The 15,035-nt window shown below is 37.3% G+C and overlaps 1 protein-coding gene across 1 annotated transcript; it reads right to left on the bottom strand.

Annotated features, from left to right (window-relative positions):
- Positions 1-91: 91 nt before the first annotated feature.
- On the bottom strand, positions 92-13,634 carry capn3a (calpain 3a, (p94)). Its single transcript, XM_054613205.1, has 21 exons — positions 13,383-13,634; positions 12,982-13,051; positions 12,130-12,248; positions 11,353-11,486; positions 11,050-11,218; positions 10,122-10,205; positions 9,922-10,016; positions 9,705-9,782; positions 8,912-9,072; positions 7,949-8,118; positions 7,655-7,666; positions 7,246-7,454; positions 5,347-5,383; positions 4,552-4,629; positions 4,301-4,358; positions 3,368-3,432; positions 2,371-2,439; positions 2,133-2,211; positions 1,515-1,631; positions 746-804; positions 92-177 (listed from the first exon to the last, which is right to left on the bottom strand). Exons 1-21 carry the CDS (start codon positions 13,632-13,634, stop codon positions 151-153), a joined length of 2,142 nt encoding a protein of 713 aa, XP_054469180.1. The 3' UTR covers positions 92-150.
- Between the last annotated feature and the right edge of the window lie 1,401 nt (positions 13,635-15,035).

Genomic DNA, 15,035 nt, shown 5'->3' with positions numbered 1-15,035 from the left:
AAAGAGCAGAGCGGGGCGGGGAGGGAGGGAGGGAGGGAGGGTGAGGTGGATGAGAGCTAACGACAGTTGGGCACACTGAGTGTTGAGGTAACGGCTGGCAGGTCTGGTCCTCCTGTGGAGTGGAGCTCACCTGGAGGAGGAGGGGCCTCTCTAGGCGTACATGGTCAACTGGAGCCACTGGAGATGGAAAAAAAAAGATTCAATAGGTCTGGTGGTTTAAACAGCATCGAACGCTGGACATGTTTTACTTTATTTACATTAAGTTGGGGTGAACGATTACATTTTGCATATTCAAATGTTGTGAGAAAAGATACACAATCATACAATTAAAAAAGATGGAGTACCCGTTAAAAGTAGGAACAAGAATCAAGTGATTCCTTAGGAGCAATTCTTTAACACTAAAATAGTAAATTCATGTTGTTAATGAACAGTAGTTTTATACATATGCTACTCTTCCTGCGGGTTGTAAATATCTAAAGAAGTAAAGCTATTTAATACAAAAAAAACAAAATAGCAAATATTTGAGAAAAGTCTGAAAAAATTAGAATTTTTGTAGCTAAAGGTTGTTTTTTTCTTATTTCTTTTCTCGGTAATCATCTAGCGATTTGATTGGCGTTTGTTTCAGATTTTGGTTTAATATGAATAAATAAAAAAAACCTTCTGATGACATATTAAACCCACCTGATTATTGAGTTATATCCCATCACCTAGATGCTTATATATAACCTTTAATCTGAGCTCTCACCTCCAGGACACTGAGTCTGATTGTACCGTCTCCATCCTGATCGAAGGCCTGGAACGCCCCTGGAGAGAAAAAAAGAAAACACCAACACAACTTCATCAAAGAGCCCTTTAAAGATAAATATTAACCTAAAGTTACACAGACACAAAGAGACAAAGATTACTGACCCGGTGGGTAATAATGGCATTATCATTATTATTATAATTATAATAATTGTATTATTAGGATTTTTATTTCATTATTATCAATATTATTATTATTATGATGTTTATCATTACCATCATTCCTGCTTAAAACTGTGCAGCTGTCATTTAAAAAAAAATATATATATTGTACACAATTTTTTGAAATATTCTTTTATATTTGTATTGTATTTTTTTCTATTCTATATCTATGTTTGTTTATTATTTATTATTTATTATTTTCTCTTACTATGTTTATTGTCATGCACCAAAACAACAAGGAAAATTCCTTTTATGGGAGAATCTACTCATCAATAAATCTGATTCTGATTATTTGTGATGTGGCAGCCCCGCTTTGTGAATAAGGCTCATAAGAATGTATTTTAACATCTAAATCTGAATATAAATAAACTCAAAAGAGCATATTTCATGGATAAAAAAAGGTTGTTTTTTAACATACAAGTAAAATACTGATGCATGAGTAAAAAGATTATTTTCAAAAGTGCTCTTATTAAAGCCAGTAATTCATCACAATGGCTTTCTCCCACTGGTTTCATATTAATCATGTTGTTTGTGATGCTCTGACTTACTGAACATGGCTTCGAGCCGAACCAGACAGCTGATGAAGCTGTCGAAGTCGATGTTCATGCCCTCGTTGGCGTAGCGCATGGTGATGATGTCGTACAGCTGGTTGTTGAGACGGAAGCCTGAGCGGGACACAAGACACATGACTGTACAGTGAAGAGAACATTTAGAGGGTGAGTTCAAGCTGTAGGTTCATCTGCAGCACTTTCAATTAATCTAGACAAACAAACAGGCACGTTTACCCCAGAAAATATGATTTAAAATGTTGATTGAGACAAATGACCTTTAAGGCAACATAAGTCTGTGATTGATGAACATTTACTGCTATCAACGACCATTTCTGATAATTGAGGGATCATACTAAGACTGATATACTTTAAAGTTTTCAGATTTTGCAAAATGATTAAAGTATTTTTTCTAGTTTTAAACAGTGGAAACCACTTATAGGGATCAATAGCTTATATGGATCTAAGAGCTTGGGGCAGGATCATTCCTATACCAATATAATTATCTGCTTTTAGTAATAAAGTATTTCACTTATTGTTCATTCATTTAGTAGGTGTCATAAAATATGTCTTATTGTGATGTGAATGAACTGAAATAACAGAATAAGAATTTATTACCTGCATCGTTGACAGCATTCCTCATCTCGTAGCTGTTGATGCTGCCGGTCTGTTCGGCGTTATAGTGATTAAAGATTCCCTGAAAGAGAGCAAGAGAGAAATGTGATTTATATCTGCTGCTGGAAGTAAATACATCTTCAGAGACTAACTTTAACTGTGAGTAAATTAAAAGAGGGGGAAACGTAGCAGAGCGTAAAAAGACAAGAGTGTCAGACAGAGAGGAAACCTGCATCCCCACCTGCCACTGTTTGATCTTATTCCACAGATGTCTGAACTCCTGCAGGTTGAGTCTACCGGTCCCGTCCATCTACACAGAAGCAGTTAAGACCAACAACCTGTCACATGTTTAGTCAATTCAGAAGCTTTATGATCCAGTATTACTCAGTATCACGTAAAAAAACTAATACAAATTCTCAAGTTCTTCTATTTCATGCAACTGCTCCACTACATCTCAGAGGAACATATTGTACTATTAAGTTACTTTACAAGTTTTGAGATAGTTTTTTTCCACCTTCCTGTCCAGTGAAACCATTTATCTCTGTTAAATGTGTTAAATGTTTGTGATTGATTAAAGGATGACGAGTTCCTTTAAGAGTTGCTAAAGTTCTCCTGCTTCTTAATGTAGCAGGTGGACACTAGGACCCAGTAACAGTTTAACCAATCAAGGTGAGAGCACCTGAACCTGTTGTGTGTCTCATGAAGCACAGGTGTGTCAGCTTCACTCCTGTTCCTGTGATCACTCTTGTGAACATGCTTCCTTGATAAACTAAAACAAACCCAAACTACCATTTTGTTTAGTATACCAGAAACAGAATAAGTTTGTCCCGATACATAGTATGTCACAAAAATACCAGGATGTACAACAGCTTCCGGTCGCATTTCGCAGTTTCATTTTTTTTTTTTAAAAGTACATCCTGCTGATTATACTTTTACTTAAGTAAGGCAGGATGTGTACTTGTAGTGGAGCATTTTCACATTGTGATCTGAATACATCTTCCAGCTGAGTTAACTTTCTAATAATTTAGTGTCTTCTCATGAGGTCAGAGGTCAAAAGCATGTTGCATGATGACAAATGTGACTGTGTTTCTCTTTAAAGTGGCCCGTCGGCGTGTTTGTGTGGTGACTGGAGGCCTCGGCCCGCTGAGCGTCCATCACAGACCCTCGTTCGGGGTCCCGGCAGGTTGTGCCTCCTACAGACAACACAGCCAGCCCGATGCACTCGATACAAAGGATACGTCCATCAGAGCAATCATGCTCCTGCAGCTCTCCAGGCTGAAGCCCTCTGTGTTCAGGTCCTTATCTGGAGGGAAAGCAGGGACACAGGGACAGATTTAGAGGTCCATTAGCATCATATGACACGTTTACTATGTCAGCAAGGAGTCGATTGGATCAACACAGACTTTCACTTTGTGTTTCTGGACAAAATCTCCTCACACACACTCAGGTTTTAAGAATCTAATATGAGTCAGTGAGTTAACAAAATGTATATTTCAGGATGTGTATCCTTGATTCACAGAAGTCTCAGCTTGTTATTAGCTATTGATATAAATCATAAAATGTCATAAAGCAGACAGGTTTTGTAAAGTAAGGAGGCTCCAAAAAAGGAAAGTGAAAGAAAGTGAAATAATATTATATGTCTTATGAAAAGAAGATCTCATAGAATAACCCTGTAGATGAACCCTCATAGATGCAATAGTTTTGGGGAATTTGAATGTTTTTCCCAGTGTCTTAGAAAATACCTTTTTTATGAATTTGATGTAGTTTTAAATTATGTCAGTCATGGTCTATGGGATCAAATAGCATAATCATGATAATAATACCAGGAATTACAGAAATACTTTTTGTAATATTTGGGCACAATTATAAATTATGTCATTTTTATGATAAAAAAATCAAAAATCAATGGCACATGTGGGTTTTCTTGTCTCGAAACTACACCTTTACTGTTGTTTTGCCCATGTTTCCTAATACTTTTATGTATATGGCCCACAATCAAAAAGGTTTGGGAAACACTGCTCTTGAGGTGTAAATTTAGTTTCAGTATTTATGTATTTGTAACTATGATGTGATATGAATGTGTTAAATGAACTTCTCCACTCTCGTTTCTAATACAAGTTCCCTCCCTCATCTTCACTGCAGCAACGTTCAGGTGATCTAACTGGACTCACGTTTGGTGATCACTCTGTTGAGAACGTTTTTCAGCTCGTTGGCTGTGATTTCCATGTCCTGTGAGAGCGACCAGAGCGGAGCAGGAAACAGTAGAAGAAGAGAGAAGACCACCATTAAAATGTGAAAATCTCACACATATTTACACAGAAAACCAGCAATTTAATGTCTTCAGCTATTAGTTGTAAAAGCCAAAAACACAGGAAGGTAGAAGACAGTTATCAGTGTGTTTTCTTGTACTTCTTGTACTCACATCGCCGGCTATCTCCTGAAAAATAGTCCTGAACTGCTGGTCCTCCTCGCTCTCTTCCCCCGCAGAGGCCGGCGCCGGCTGAGACGTCACGGAGCCACAAAGTAGAAAAAGATGAAGAGACAAGAGGGAGAAGATGTGAAAAGAAAAAAAAAAAGTGGAGATTAAGGTTGTGAAAAACTGTCTTTATATGGTACAGAACTTCCTTCATGTGTGTTTCTATTATTTAGCATTAATAATGATTAAATACGCATGGTGAATATATTGCAGAAATAGTTTTAATATATGTTTTAATGTGACAGTTTCCAGAATACTGCACTCTTCTATGTGGCTTTAATGCAAGAATAAATTTGATGCAAATGTTGGTTTGAATGAACTGAAAACTAGAGTGGTTAGATCATTTGATCCAAACAGATGTGATCACTATAAGACGTTTACACTGTTCATGAATATTGTAAACAACAACAACCTTAAAAGATCAGTTCGCAAGAATTACAAAAATCCCTTCAAATATCTGGCCGCTCTGATAGTTTTGGTTTTATTTGCTGAGGTTTTGAGATTTATTTTCTCTGAAACCAGTCTTTCCTGATTTATTGGTAATCTGGGTGTAATTCAATTTTCATTCATCTCCATTGTATCAAAACATTTTAGACACAGAGATCTCAAAACCTGGGCAAAAAAAATACTAAATATATGGATTCGTTGAAGAAGAAAGCTTTATTCACAAAAAAGTCAGCCTCTCTTGTTTTGAAAGCTCTAATTCTGCCAAATAATGAAAAAGAAATGAAGGATACTCACCACGGGATGATCGGCCTCGATCCTGTTCTCTATCTCCCTGGGTGAAGACGAACAAACAGCAGTCACGATGGTGACAACAACATCTCATCTGGAACCACTCATCTGTTTACTACAGTCACGTTATTCTCATCCAGGTATCAAACAATCCTGAGCTCAGTGAGCAGGACTTAAAACATAATTATAGTCCCATACTCACAATTGGACTATAATAGCATCAATAATTCCACAAACAGTGAATGAAGCTGTGAATAAAATGTGTTAGTTCAGTACCACCTGTTACTTCTTCCAGTCAAGAGTACTTTCTCTTGATTTGTTCTTATTTTGGGCATTCTTGGTTGTCGAAGGCGTCCTCTTCTTGTTTTTGAATTAGATTGGTTTTAAGTAAGTCTGTCAGTTAATAATTACTATGTGAAAACCCTCACCCTTCTGGTGTTAAAGCAGGTTAAAACTAATGTTATTTTACAATAAAAAAAAACATGTTAAATCTAAATTCAAAGCTTGTGGTGCACATCCTTCCCACAGGTCCACGGTCCTTCAGAGCTGCATGCTGCCTGTCCTCCACAGCTGCTGCCTGGAGGTGGGTGGGTGTGTTTGTTGAGGCTTGAACATGCAGCATTGCAATATTTTGGAAAAGTTTACCGGATCGTGCCCATATCTGAAGTCGCTTGTCCTAAAAAAGATTCCATAACAGCTTCGAACTGGGGCCGATTTCTTCCAGTTCTACAAATCAAATCGCCGTTAAAATTGTTTGCTCTTGGTGGTTTTGTCCCCCCCCCCCCCAACCCCACCCAGCACCCAGACAAAAAACCCCACCCTCATTAACACACACACACAAACCCGCACTGTAAAATGCACATGGAGGGTGGATAAATCACAGTTAAACTTGATATTTTCTAGAATAAATCAATCCTGCTGCTACTCTAAATGTCAACAGGTAGGGCTGGGTATTGTTTGACATTTGGCTGTATTTAAAGTTTTGGGTTCAATAATGTGACTTTAGGGAAACTTACAGTGCTAAAGAAAATGTAAATTTAATCATCTACAAAAACACGGACATATTTCTAGTCTCGAGACCAAAAACTGTAGTTGTGATTTCTCACAAAGAGTTGCAACACTTCTTTTAAATTTTCTATTTTACTATGTTTTTTTAAAAAGTACCATTTGAAATGACTCATCATCACTCACAGAGGAAACTAAAACAGTTTGGATTAAAAAAGGAATCAAAGCATCACGGTTTGAACCAGTTCTCATTTGATTCCTCTATACCTGAATAAATCCTTTTCAGGTTTGATAACGTACTTTTGTAATGTAGGTTTTTTGGGAGTGTTAACTGTGTCAATTAATCAACTTGTTGATCCACAGAAAACAATTATTTTGAGTTATTTCTAAACAAAACAATTCCCAAGGTTCCAGTTTCTTAAATGTGGGTAATTGCTGCATAACTTTGTCTTACTCGAAAATGAAATTAATATTTTGAGCTTTTAATGGTTGGACAAACCCTTTGCCACTTTTCAATATCTCCCAGAAAAAACGGTTAATTGATTAATTGAGTAAACAGACGATTAATCAATGATGAAAACCATCAGCCCTTATCAGTGTTGCAACTCTTTGTGAGGCGAAAAATGGACGAAACATAATCATGTTAATGTCTAGAAGAAAAGTGGATTACTTTATCTCAATATCCTAATACTCCTAAATACTGTCAGTGCCAATAACCAATATGGTTTTGATATTCAACGTATTTTAATACCCAGCCCTACTAAGAAACATCAACATCAATGTAGTGAAATAATCAAACAGACACATATCTACCTGTAACTATGTTATTCTAACAAGGGGAAAGCACCCGTTCCCTCCTCTTACCCAGCTCGTACCCCTGACCGCCCCTCCCCCACTCACTCTGAGGTGTTCCTCTTTTCAGAGAAGACTCGCAGGATGAACTCCCCCTCCTGGTGCGGCTCGTACGTGGAGGGCACGATGACGTACTCCCCGGGGGTCAGGCGGAAACGCTGGGTCACCTCGCGCAGGTTGATGTAGGACTTGCAGCGAGCTTTGGAGGAGTTGAACAGGAAGAAGTCCTTCTGCATGTGCTGCTTGTTACCGTGCATCTGGAGAGGGAGGGAGACGGTGAACGGGAAACAGTTACAAATACTTATATAAGATGTAAATAAAAACTAAAAGAAGAAAGAAATTCCCTCAGATTTAAGGGCTTTTGTGTAAACATTGTGATGACAATAGAAAATAGAAACATTGGATGTAATTAACTTGCAAACTGCTGCTCCTCTGTGAGAGTCTACATCTTCCTTACCTCCTTTGGCACCTGGAGAGAAACAGAGGAAACATCAGTGTTTGTGTCATTTAAGGGTGCTAATTAAAAGCTTATTTTGTCTTAGGATGACAGAAAGAAATTCCAAAATAAATATTAAACATGTAGCATATAGGAAATAAAAATAAATAAATTATTTATGCAACTTTCCAATATTTGTTTATGCTGCAAACATGCCACAAAGTACTTTATAATTTAAACTTCATGTAATAAACAAAACGTTTATTGACAAAACGTCAGTCACACAATCTCTTCATGGTGACTAAGAGAGGTCACCTCATAAATGGCGAATCCGATGGTGAAGAGGTTGGCTCCCATCTTGCGCTCTTTCCGCCTGTTCTTCTGCATCAGAGCGACCACGAAGGTGCAGCCCACCTCGTTGTCCTCGGGGTCGTCATCCTCCTCCAGCAAACGGAGGCGGTACTGAGGGTTGGTCCAGAAAGTGTCTGCAGGAAATTTAGCGTTTCATTTTTTTTTAAAGTTCTATTTTTGAAATTCCTGCATTGACCTTCAATACATCATGACAAGGACCTCAAATGTGTATGTAAGCACACATTTGAGGCACTTGTAATTGAGTATTTCCATTTTATACTGCTTAATACTTCTATAAATGTATCTGACAGTTTAGCTGCTAGTTACTTTGCAGACAACAAATTGATAAGTATATTTTTTAAAATTTTAAGAGCAGCAGCATTTAAACAGACAACAAAAAAACTGTTTGATGTGAGGTGGAAGAGGATACAGAAAAGAAACATTATAAAAAAATCTAAAACAATATACTTACCTAATTGTATATGCATATATATAAAGTAGTACAAGTAGTGATTTTCTTTTAAATGTATAACATATATATATATATATATATATATATATATATATATATATATATATATATATATATATATATATTTGTCCTAATCAAAAGGTATAACAACAACTGTCTTTATCTTTCTCTAATTTAATTTATTTCTTTTTTTTACGTGTTGGGATGTGTTGTGAACAGGAGTTTTTATAAAGCTGTTTAATACTTCCTTTTCTTTCTTTTCTGAGAAGTAACTACAGTAAAGAATCACAATTTATTAAATGAAACGTATAGAAAAATACTTTGCAGACTAAGATTATACGTATGAAACGTATGTTAAACTCATAAAACATGATGACAATGCAACAAAGTCATCATATGTGTTGTATGTAAAGTATATTACACGACACTTGTTCTTGTGTATTGTGTGTATTTACCTGGGTAGTTCCTGCAGCCCCCAGCAGAGCAGCCTCTCACCCAGCGACCCTCGTTCACTGAAACCGTCCACTTGTGGATCTTGTCGTCCTCCAGGGCGTCGGGGGTGAGGTTACAGATCTCGATCTTAGTGTAGTTCTTCTTGAAGTCCTCGAATGACATCCTAGAAGAGATCAGAACACTCTGACTAATATCTAATATAATAAAGTAATGCTAATGAGAAAAAAAACAAAAGCTCTGTTAAAATAGTTGTCTTTTTTATTACATAAAGTCTTTGGATATGTCATTTTGCCTCCTGTTCTTTTGAATTCCCTTTAAACTAAATAAAAATTGCATTTTTTTAGCAGATAAACATGAGATCCTGCTCATTAAATCCACAATTCACAGCTGCAGTAAAAATAAAAATGTGGCATGAATCACTAAAAAGATCTGCACACTGTATTAAAAGCTGTATTAAATTTTAATAGTGTCTGCATATAGACACAAACACAGTCGTCACTCAGGTGATTGTGATCTGCATGATTGAGACTCAATCTACTCTTAAGATCGTCCAATCAGGGCAGAGCTGTCTGACAGAGCATGCCATAAAGATCAATATTAAACTAAATGTAATTCAACATATGTGATTTATGATGAATTATGAATTGTGTGAAAATATATATATATAAATATCAAAATTCTAATATTTGAATATCATCATCAACTGAGTGTTTGGAGCTTTTCATACATTGTGCAGATCTTTTGTTTGTTTTTTTGGGATGTGCACCATGTTTAAAGTGTTAAACTGCCTCTTACCAGAACTCTCCGTCCTCGGCACTCTGGTGCTGCAGCTTCTCCTTTTCAGTCTTGGAGAGTGTGGCCCACTCCTTAGAGCTGTTGTTGTTTCAATAAAGAATTGAGTTTATTTTTTGTTATAAATGGGGAAAAAAAGGTTTAAGACGTCACAACCTTTACCTTTAACGGAAAAGTAGGGCTGACAATAAAATATTCATTTATGAGTAAAGATGGTTACTTGTCACTCCAGGGACCGTTCCACTCCACTTGACCCCACGGGTTCCTGAGACGCACCAGACGGACTTTAGACTCCTTGTGCTGAGACGATTTACACTGTAGGAGAAGTGGAGCGGTGGAGATTATCACATATAAACTGATACTCCCTGAAACTATATTTCATGTAATGAAACAATCCCACTACGTTACACACAGCTTTACCTCCTCCACTGCCGTCACAGAGTAGGCGTGACCCTTCACAAGTCCCGTCACAGTACGAGTCTCAAAGCGAGCTGGAACCAGGGACTGCAGACACACGAGATACACCCATTTATATTGAAGAAAGATTGAAAACACAACTAGCATCTTATTTACAGTCAAAGCTCATCATTAACAAATATAAATGACAGAAAACGGCTATCAAAATCTTTTACAATTTATTTTTTCTTGAATCCTAGCTCACAGTTTTATTTTCTACATGTCTTTTCTGTTTAATATTATTATCATTATTATTATTTTTAATATTGTTATTATTATGATTATCATTTTTATTGTATTTATCTTATATTATTGTTGGGTATTTTATTTAATTTTATTTTTGCCTTATTTTAATAGTCTGATTTTATTTGCATCCCTTTTATAACTTTTGTTATAAAACTCGCCATATAAATAGTTTATTATTATGAATGTAACGATTATTATGAATATCATGGATATAATGATTCTGAGTTTTACTGTTATTATCCTACATTAATGTTTGGTATTTTATTCAATTTTATTTTTATGTAACTTTAATTGTTTGATTTTATTTGCATCCCAGAAATATTTAAATCCTTTGTTCAGCCATGTAAAGCACCTTGTAACATTTGTTTTAAACATGCTATATATTTACAGTTTATTATTATTATTATTATAAAAAATTGTGTTATTATGATAAATGCAATTTGCATGGCAATAAACGTGTTGAGGTGTATTCAATATATCAATAACATCACTTTAAAGTATGGCTGAGTTCAAACTTCCAACCAGAAGAAGTCAGTGAGACAAAGTTTTTCAGTTTGGTCTTAAATTTCTCCTCTGATGATGACAGTAGAAAAGTTATTAGTTATTAACCAGTGAATCATAGTCCTATAAATACAGTGTGTCTCACATCGATGGAGCAGCCCATGAGGGAGCCTCTCTCCAGAGCTTTCATCATGATCTTGTAGAGCTCTTTGGGAGCTTCCTTCATCTCGTAGAACTCAGTGACTCCACCGGTGAAATCCTCCATGGCCTCGGTGGTGTTTCCTCCCTTCAGGGCCTCGTAGGAGCCGTGCAGCCTGGACAGATATGCAACCCAATAGAACTAAAAGTGCTTCGTATGTGTATTATTTAAACATTCAGAGAACACCAGTAGACTCATAGTACAGCAGCTTTTCTATCCTTCAGCAGAATAGAATAATTCTGCACTCACTTGGCGTAGGCCTTCTCCAGCAGGGCGCTCCAGAACTCGTTCCTCTCAGCGGACTTAGTGAAGACCAGCTGGTTGTTGAAGGTTGGGATGCGGTCGTCAATGACGACATCGACCCAGTCGCCATAACGCCAGAACTGAAGGACAGAAGGAGAAAATGGTTTTACTGAAGGACTTTTTGATGTCTCTTTGTATCACTCCGTAAATCAGAAATTACTGTCAATAACCATAAAAAAAAATGTTTTAATACTAAATGTTGTATTAATCAGGCTATGAATGAAATCTGAACAAACCACTCTGTAAAAACCTTCAAAATATAGAAACTGTAAAGTTTGGTGTATGTACGTGGTATTTTAGTGGAGATTTCTATCTCAGAGTCTGAAAAAAACGGCCTGCAGAGATGTGTTTTTTAAAGTTACACACATTGAAGACACTTCAGGTGAATAGAGTAAAACAAATGTACCAATAGATATCACCATGAAACTTCCCATGTTGATCACTTACAATGAGATAATACATTTTTCTGAAATGTTAAAAATGCAGAAATGCAGCATCTAATGGTACCTTTTGGTGAATTTAGGAGAAATCTACAGACCCAAATAGACAAAGTAGCAAAATAAACACCTAAATGTGTATTTTGGATATTTTGTTTCTACTAGTCTGAAAGAAAAAATAGCCTTTAATCTCCCTGTAGTGTCTCGCTGTAGCTTAAGACTAATTAATGTTGTTTTTTTTGTCTTCTGTTTCAGTATTTCAGTAAACCTGACGGTTGTTTCTCACCTGGAAGTGGAAGATGCCTCCATAGCCCTCGGAGAAGCTCTGCTCCTGAGGAACGACGCGGTAGAGAAGCTTCTCATTCAAGGTGAGACAGGCGATGGCAGCCAGCAACCAGCAGTCACCTGAACACACACAAAATCATTTCATTCAATTAAATACAATTCTAACATATTTTTATTACAGCAGAATAATTGTCATGACAGGCACACGTGATACACATTTCACTCACAACAAAATCAAAAAACGACAGGAACTATTTGTGTTTCAAAGGAGGAAAGATGGCCACCGAGTGCTGACGTTTGTGTTTTCTGATCGTCCAGGTGTGTGTGTGTTTGACTGAAAACAATGTAAAGTTTTTTCAACAGGGAATTGGTTAACAGTGTCTGCCAGGACCTTTGTCTCTTTCTGGTTCCCCCTTTTATTTGCGGTCTGAACCGAACAACAATGAGAAGTGCTGCTGGTTGGATTTCCTTGCAAAAGAGTAAGCACAATATGGGGAGAGGCCGTATACGGGGGGATCGATGGGATGTTTGCTACCCTGTTAGCCTCCCAAAGCCGCTTGAATACTGTGACTGAATGATGAATACACTGAGAGTGGCAGCGTACAATATGCACAGCTCACCTCACATAGCCCTGTCACACTGCACGAGTTTAAACAACACTTAGAAACCGTTAATACGCCACAAAACAATGAAAAGATGTTTTTAAAGGTGGATCTCTTCCTTTTTGTCATTCCACAGATGTGTTCTTCTTGTTATTTCAACTCATTAACATTAAAATGGGGTTGATTTTTGTCAATCGTAGATGCAAAAACAAAAATCTACATTAAATGAAGTGTAAAGGGGCATAGTTTACCCAGATCTCCCTGGCAGATGTCTGTCCTACTGGCTCCTCCAACAATGAACTGAGGGTTCTCACAGATTTCCTGTAGACAATAATAAACAAACACAAAAGTAAACCAGTCATCAATCTCATATCATCTGATTTTTGTGAATCAAAGGACTGATGCTTGGCTAAATAACAATCATCTCTAAATAGATAGTAATAAAAACATCCCCCAAAAAATAGGAAACAAAGGCATAATAACAAAATGAATATCCGATCCATCCATGTGGGACTTTTGGGGCGTATTTCAATCCCATCTGTGTCTCCAGGTAAAATCCAGCAGCAGTTAGTTTCCACTCAGGTTTCTTGATGCATTAGACTTCAAAAATATCATCCCACCTCCCACATAAGTGATCCAGTCTCCCTCCTACCTTGGGCCTCTTCCAGACGATGTTCTTGACCTTGTTGGACTTGTGTCCGAGCTCCTTGAAGCCCAGCGACTCCACGGTGGCCGGGAAAGACTCATCCTCGAACTGGGACTTCCCCTGAAGACACTCCTGCCTCAGCGAGTTGAAGTCCTGTCCGTTGAAGCGGAGCGGCTTGTTCAGGGACCCTTCCCCGTCCCTCCGCTCTCGTTCCCGGATCAACCGGTCACAGAAAAAGCCAGACGGTGTATAGGGCATCTCGTCTCAGCTGACTTTTTCCCTTTTTTTTTTTGTAAAACTGGCTTTTGGCCCTTGTAGTAAAGTCTTACAAGCCTAAAAACCCTGGCATAAATCCAAAGAGCTGATGTGTGATTGGCTCTCCCTTTGTGTGACGTCCCCCTCCCCTTTCCGTCACAGAGTCGATGCAAACGCTTCGGTGTGAAAGACTCCACACGCGTTCACCTGCCTTTTTTGCAATACCATGCACATACACACGCATGTGCGCAGAAAGTCACACATCACATTAGACGTGTATTTGTTTGCCCTCCCATTGGCTGAGCCTGAACAATGCTCTCTGTGGTGCCGTGGTGCTCCGGTGCCATCATTGTTGGGTGACACAAAGGGCCAGAGGGCATGTAAAGGGTGGTGGGTAGATGCCCTGCCTCAGCAGAAGGCATTCAACCCCTTTAAACCTGTTCTCAATGGAGCTCAGCATTGAGCAGTCTCAGCACAACCAGAGCAGGCCAACGCTGTGAAGAGGAGCAACATCCATCTTTTTAGAAAAAGTGCTAATTCAATAACCATGTTTTGGGTTTTTGTTAAACAGCCTAGAGGATCACAAATAGACTGTCAGTGTGAGTCTTAAAGAGCGGTTAAAGGTTAAAGAAACATCACGTTCATTTTGACATGACGGCCTTTTCCTCTCAGATATTAATGGTGTAAAAAAACAAAACAATAACTGAATACAAAAACTATTTCTGGGATAAAAAATGTAAGAAAAATACAGAATATTTGCATAGAGGATTGATGTCGGTTTTATCACTATCTAGTGCTGTTGTTGTGAAAAGTCTCAGAGAATCCAAATCAGTGCATGAAGCATCGTAAAACCCAGTTGTTGTTGTTGTTTTGGCTTTTTCTTTGTGGGTTGTTAAATTATTTCCCTCTTGATTTATATCCTATGGAAGACCAGTGTGATGAAAACAAAAAAGATCATGTAACTCAATATATCTCAAAATAATGACTCAATATCTCAAAATAATGACTTGGTTTCTTAAATTAAGGACATAGTATCTCCAAAGTAAGTCTTTACAATGAGAAACTTTTTCAAAACATTGAGTTAGTATCTCAAAACAATGATTTGGTGTCTCAAAAAATTAATTAGGATCTCAAAATAATGACTCGTTATTACAAATGAATTATTTGGTTTCTCAAAAATAATGACTTAAAATCACAAAAATAATGATTTGGTGTCTTAAAATAATGAGTTAGAATCTTAAAATAATTATTTGGCATCTCAAGAGTAATTATTTTGAGAAAGTTTCTCGTTATTTCTAGATATTAAGTCAATGAGAGACTAAAAAGAGTAAAAGAAGATCTGTCACAGTACGAAGCTGCACAACAGTGCGTCTTTTATTCAGCAAACTTTTACTCCACAACTTT

This window comes from Anoplopoma fimbria, chromosome 15 (genome assembly GCF_027596085.1).
Source record: "Anoplopoma fimbria isolate UVic2021 breed Golden Eagle Sablefish chromosome 15, Afim_UVic_2022, whole genome shotgun sequence".
In the NCBI taxonomy this organism is placed as follows: domain Eukaryota; kingdom Metazoa; phylum Chordata; class Actinopteri; order Perciformes; family Anoplopomatidae; genus Anoplopoma; species Anoplopoma fimbria.
The sequence above is the reverse complement of the archived record's forward strand: the minus strand, read 5'-3'. Positions and strand labels throughout refer to the sequence as shown.

Coding starts and splice junctions, on each gene's coding strand:
- capn3a (XM_054613205.1), bottom strand. CDS start 13,634: ATGCCCTATACACCGTCTGGCTTTTTCTGTGACCGGTTGATCCGGGAA. Junction 10,017..10,121: donor CTGTGACGGCAGTGGAGGAG/GTAAAGCTGTGT, acceptor CTTCTCCTACAG/TGTAAATCGTCTCAGCACAA. Junction 178..745: donor TCAGACTCAGTGTCCTGGAG/GTGAGAGCTCAG, acceptor TTCCATCTCCAG/TGGCTCCAGTTGACCATGTA.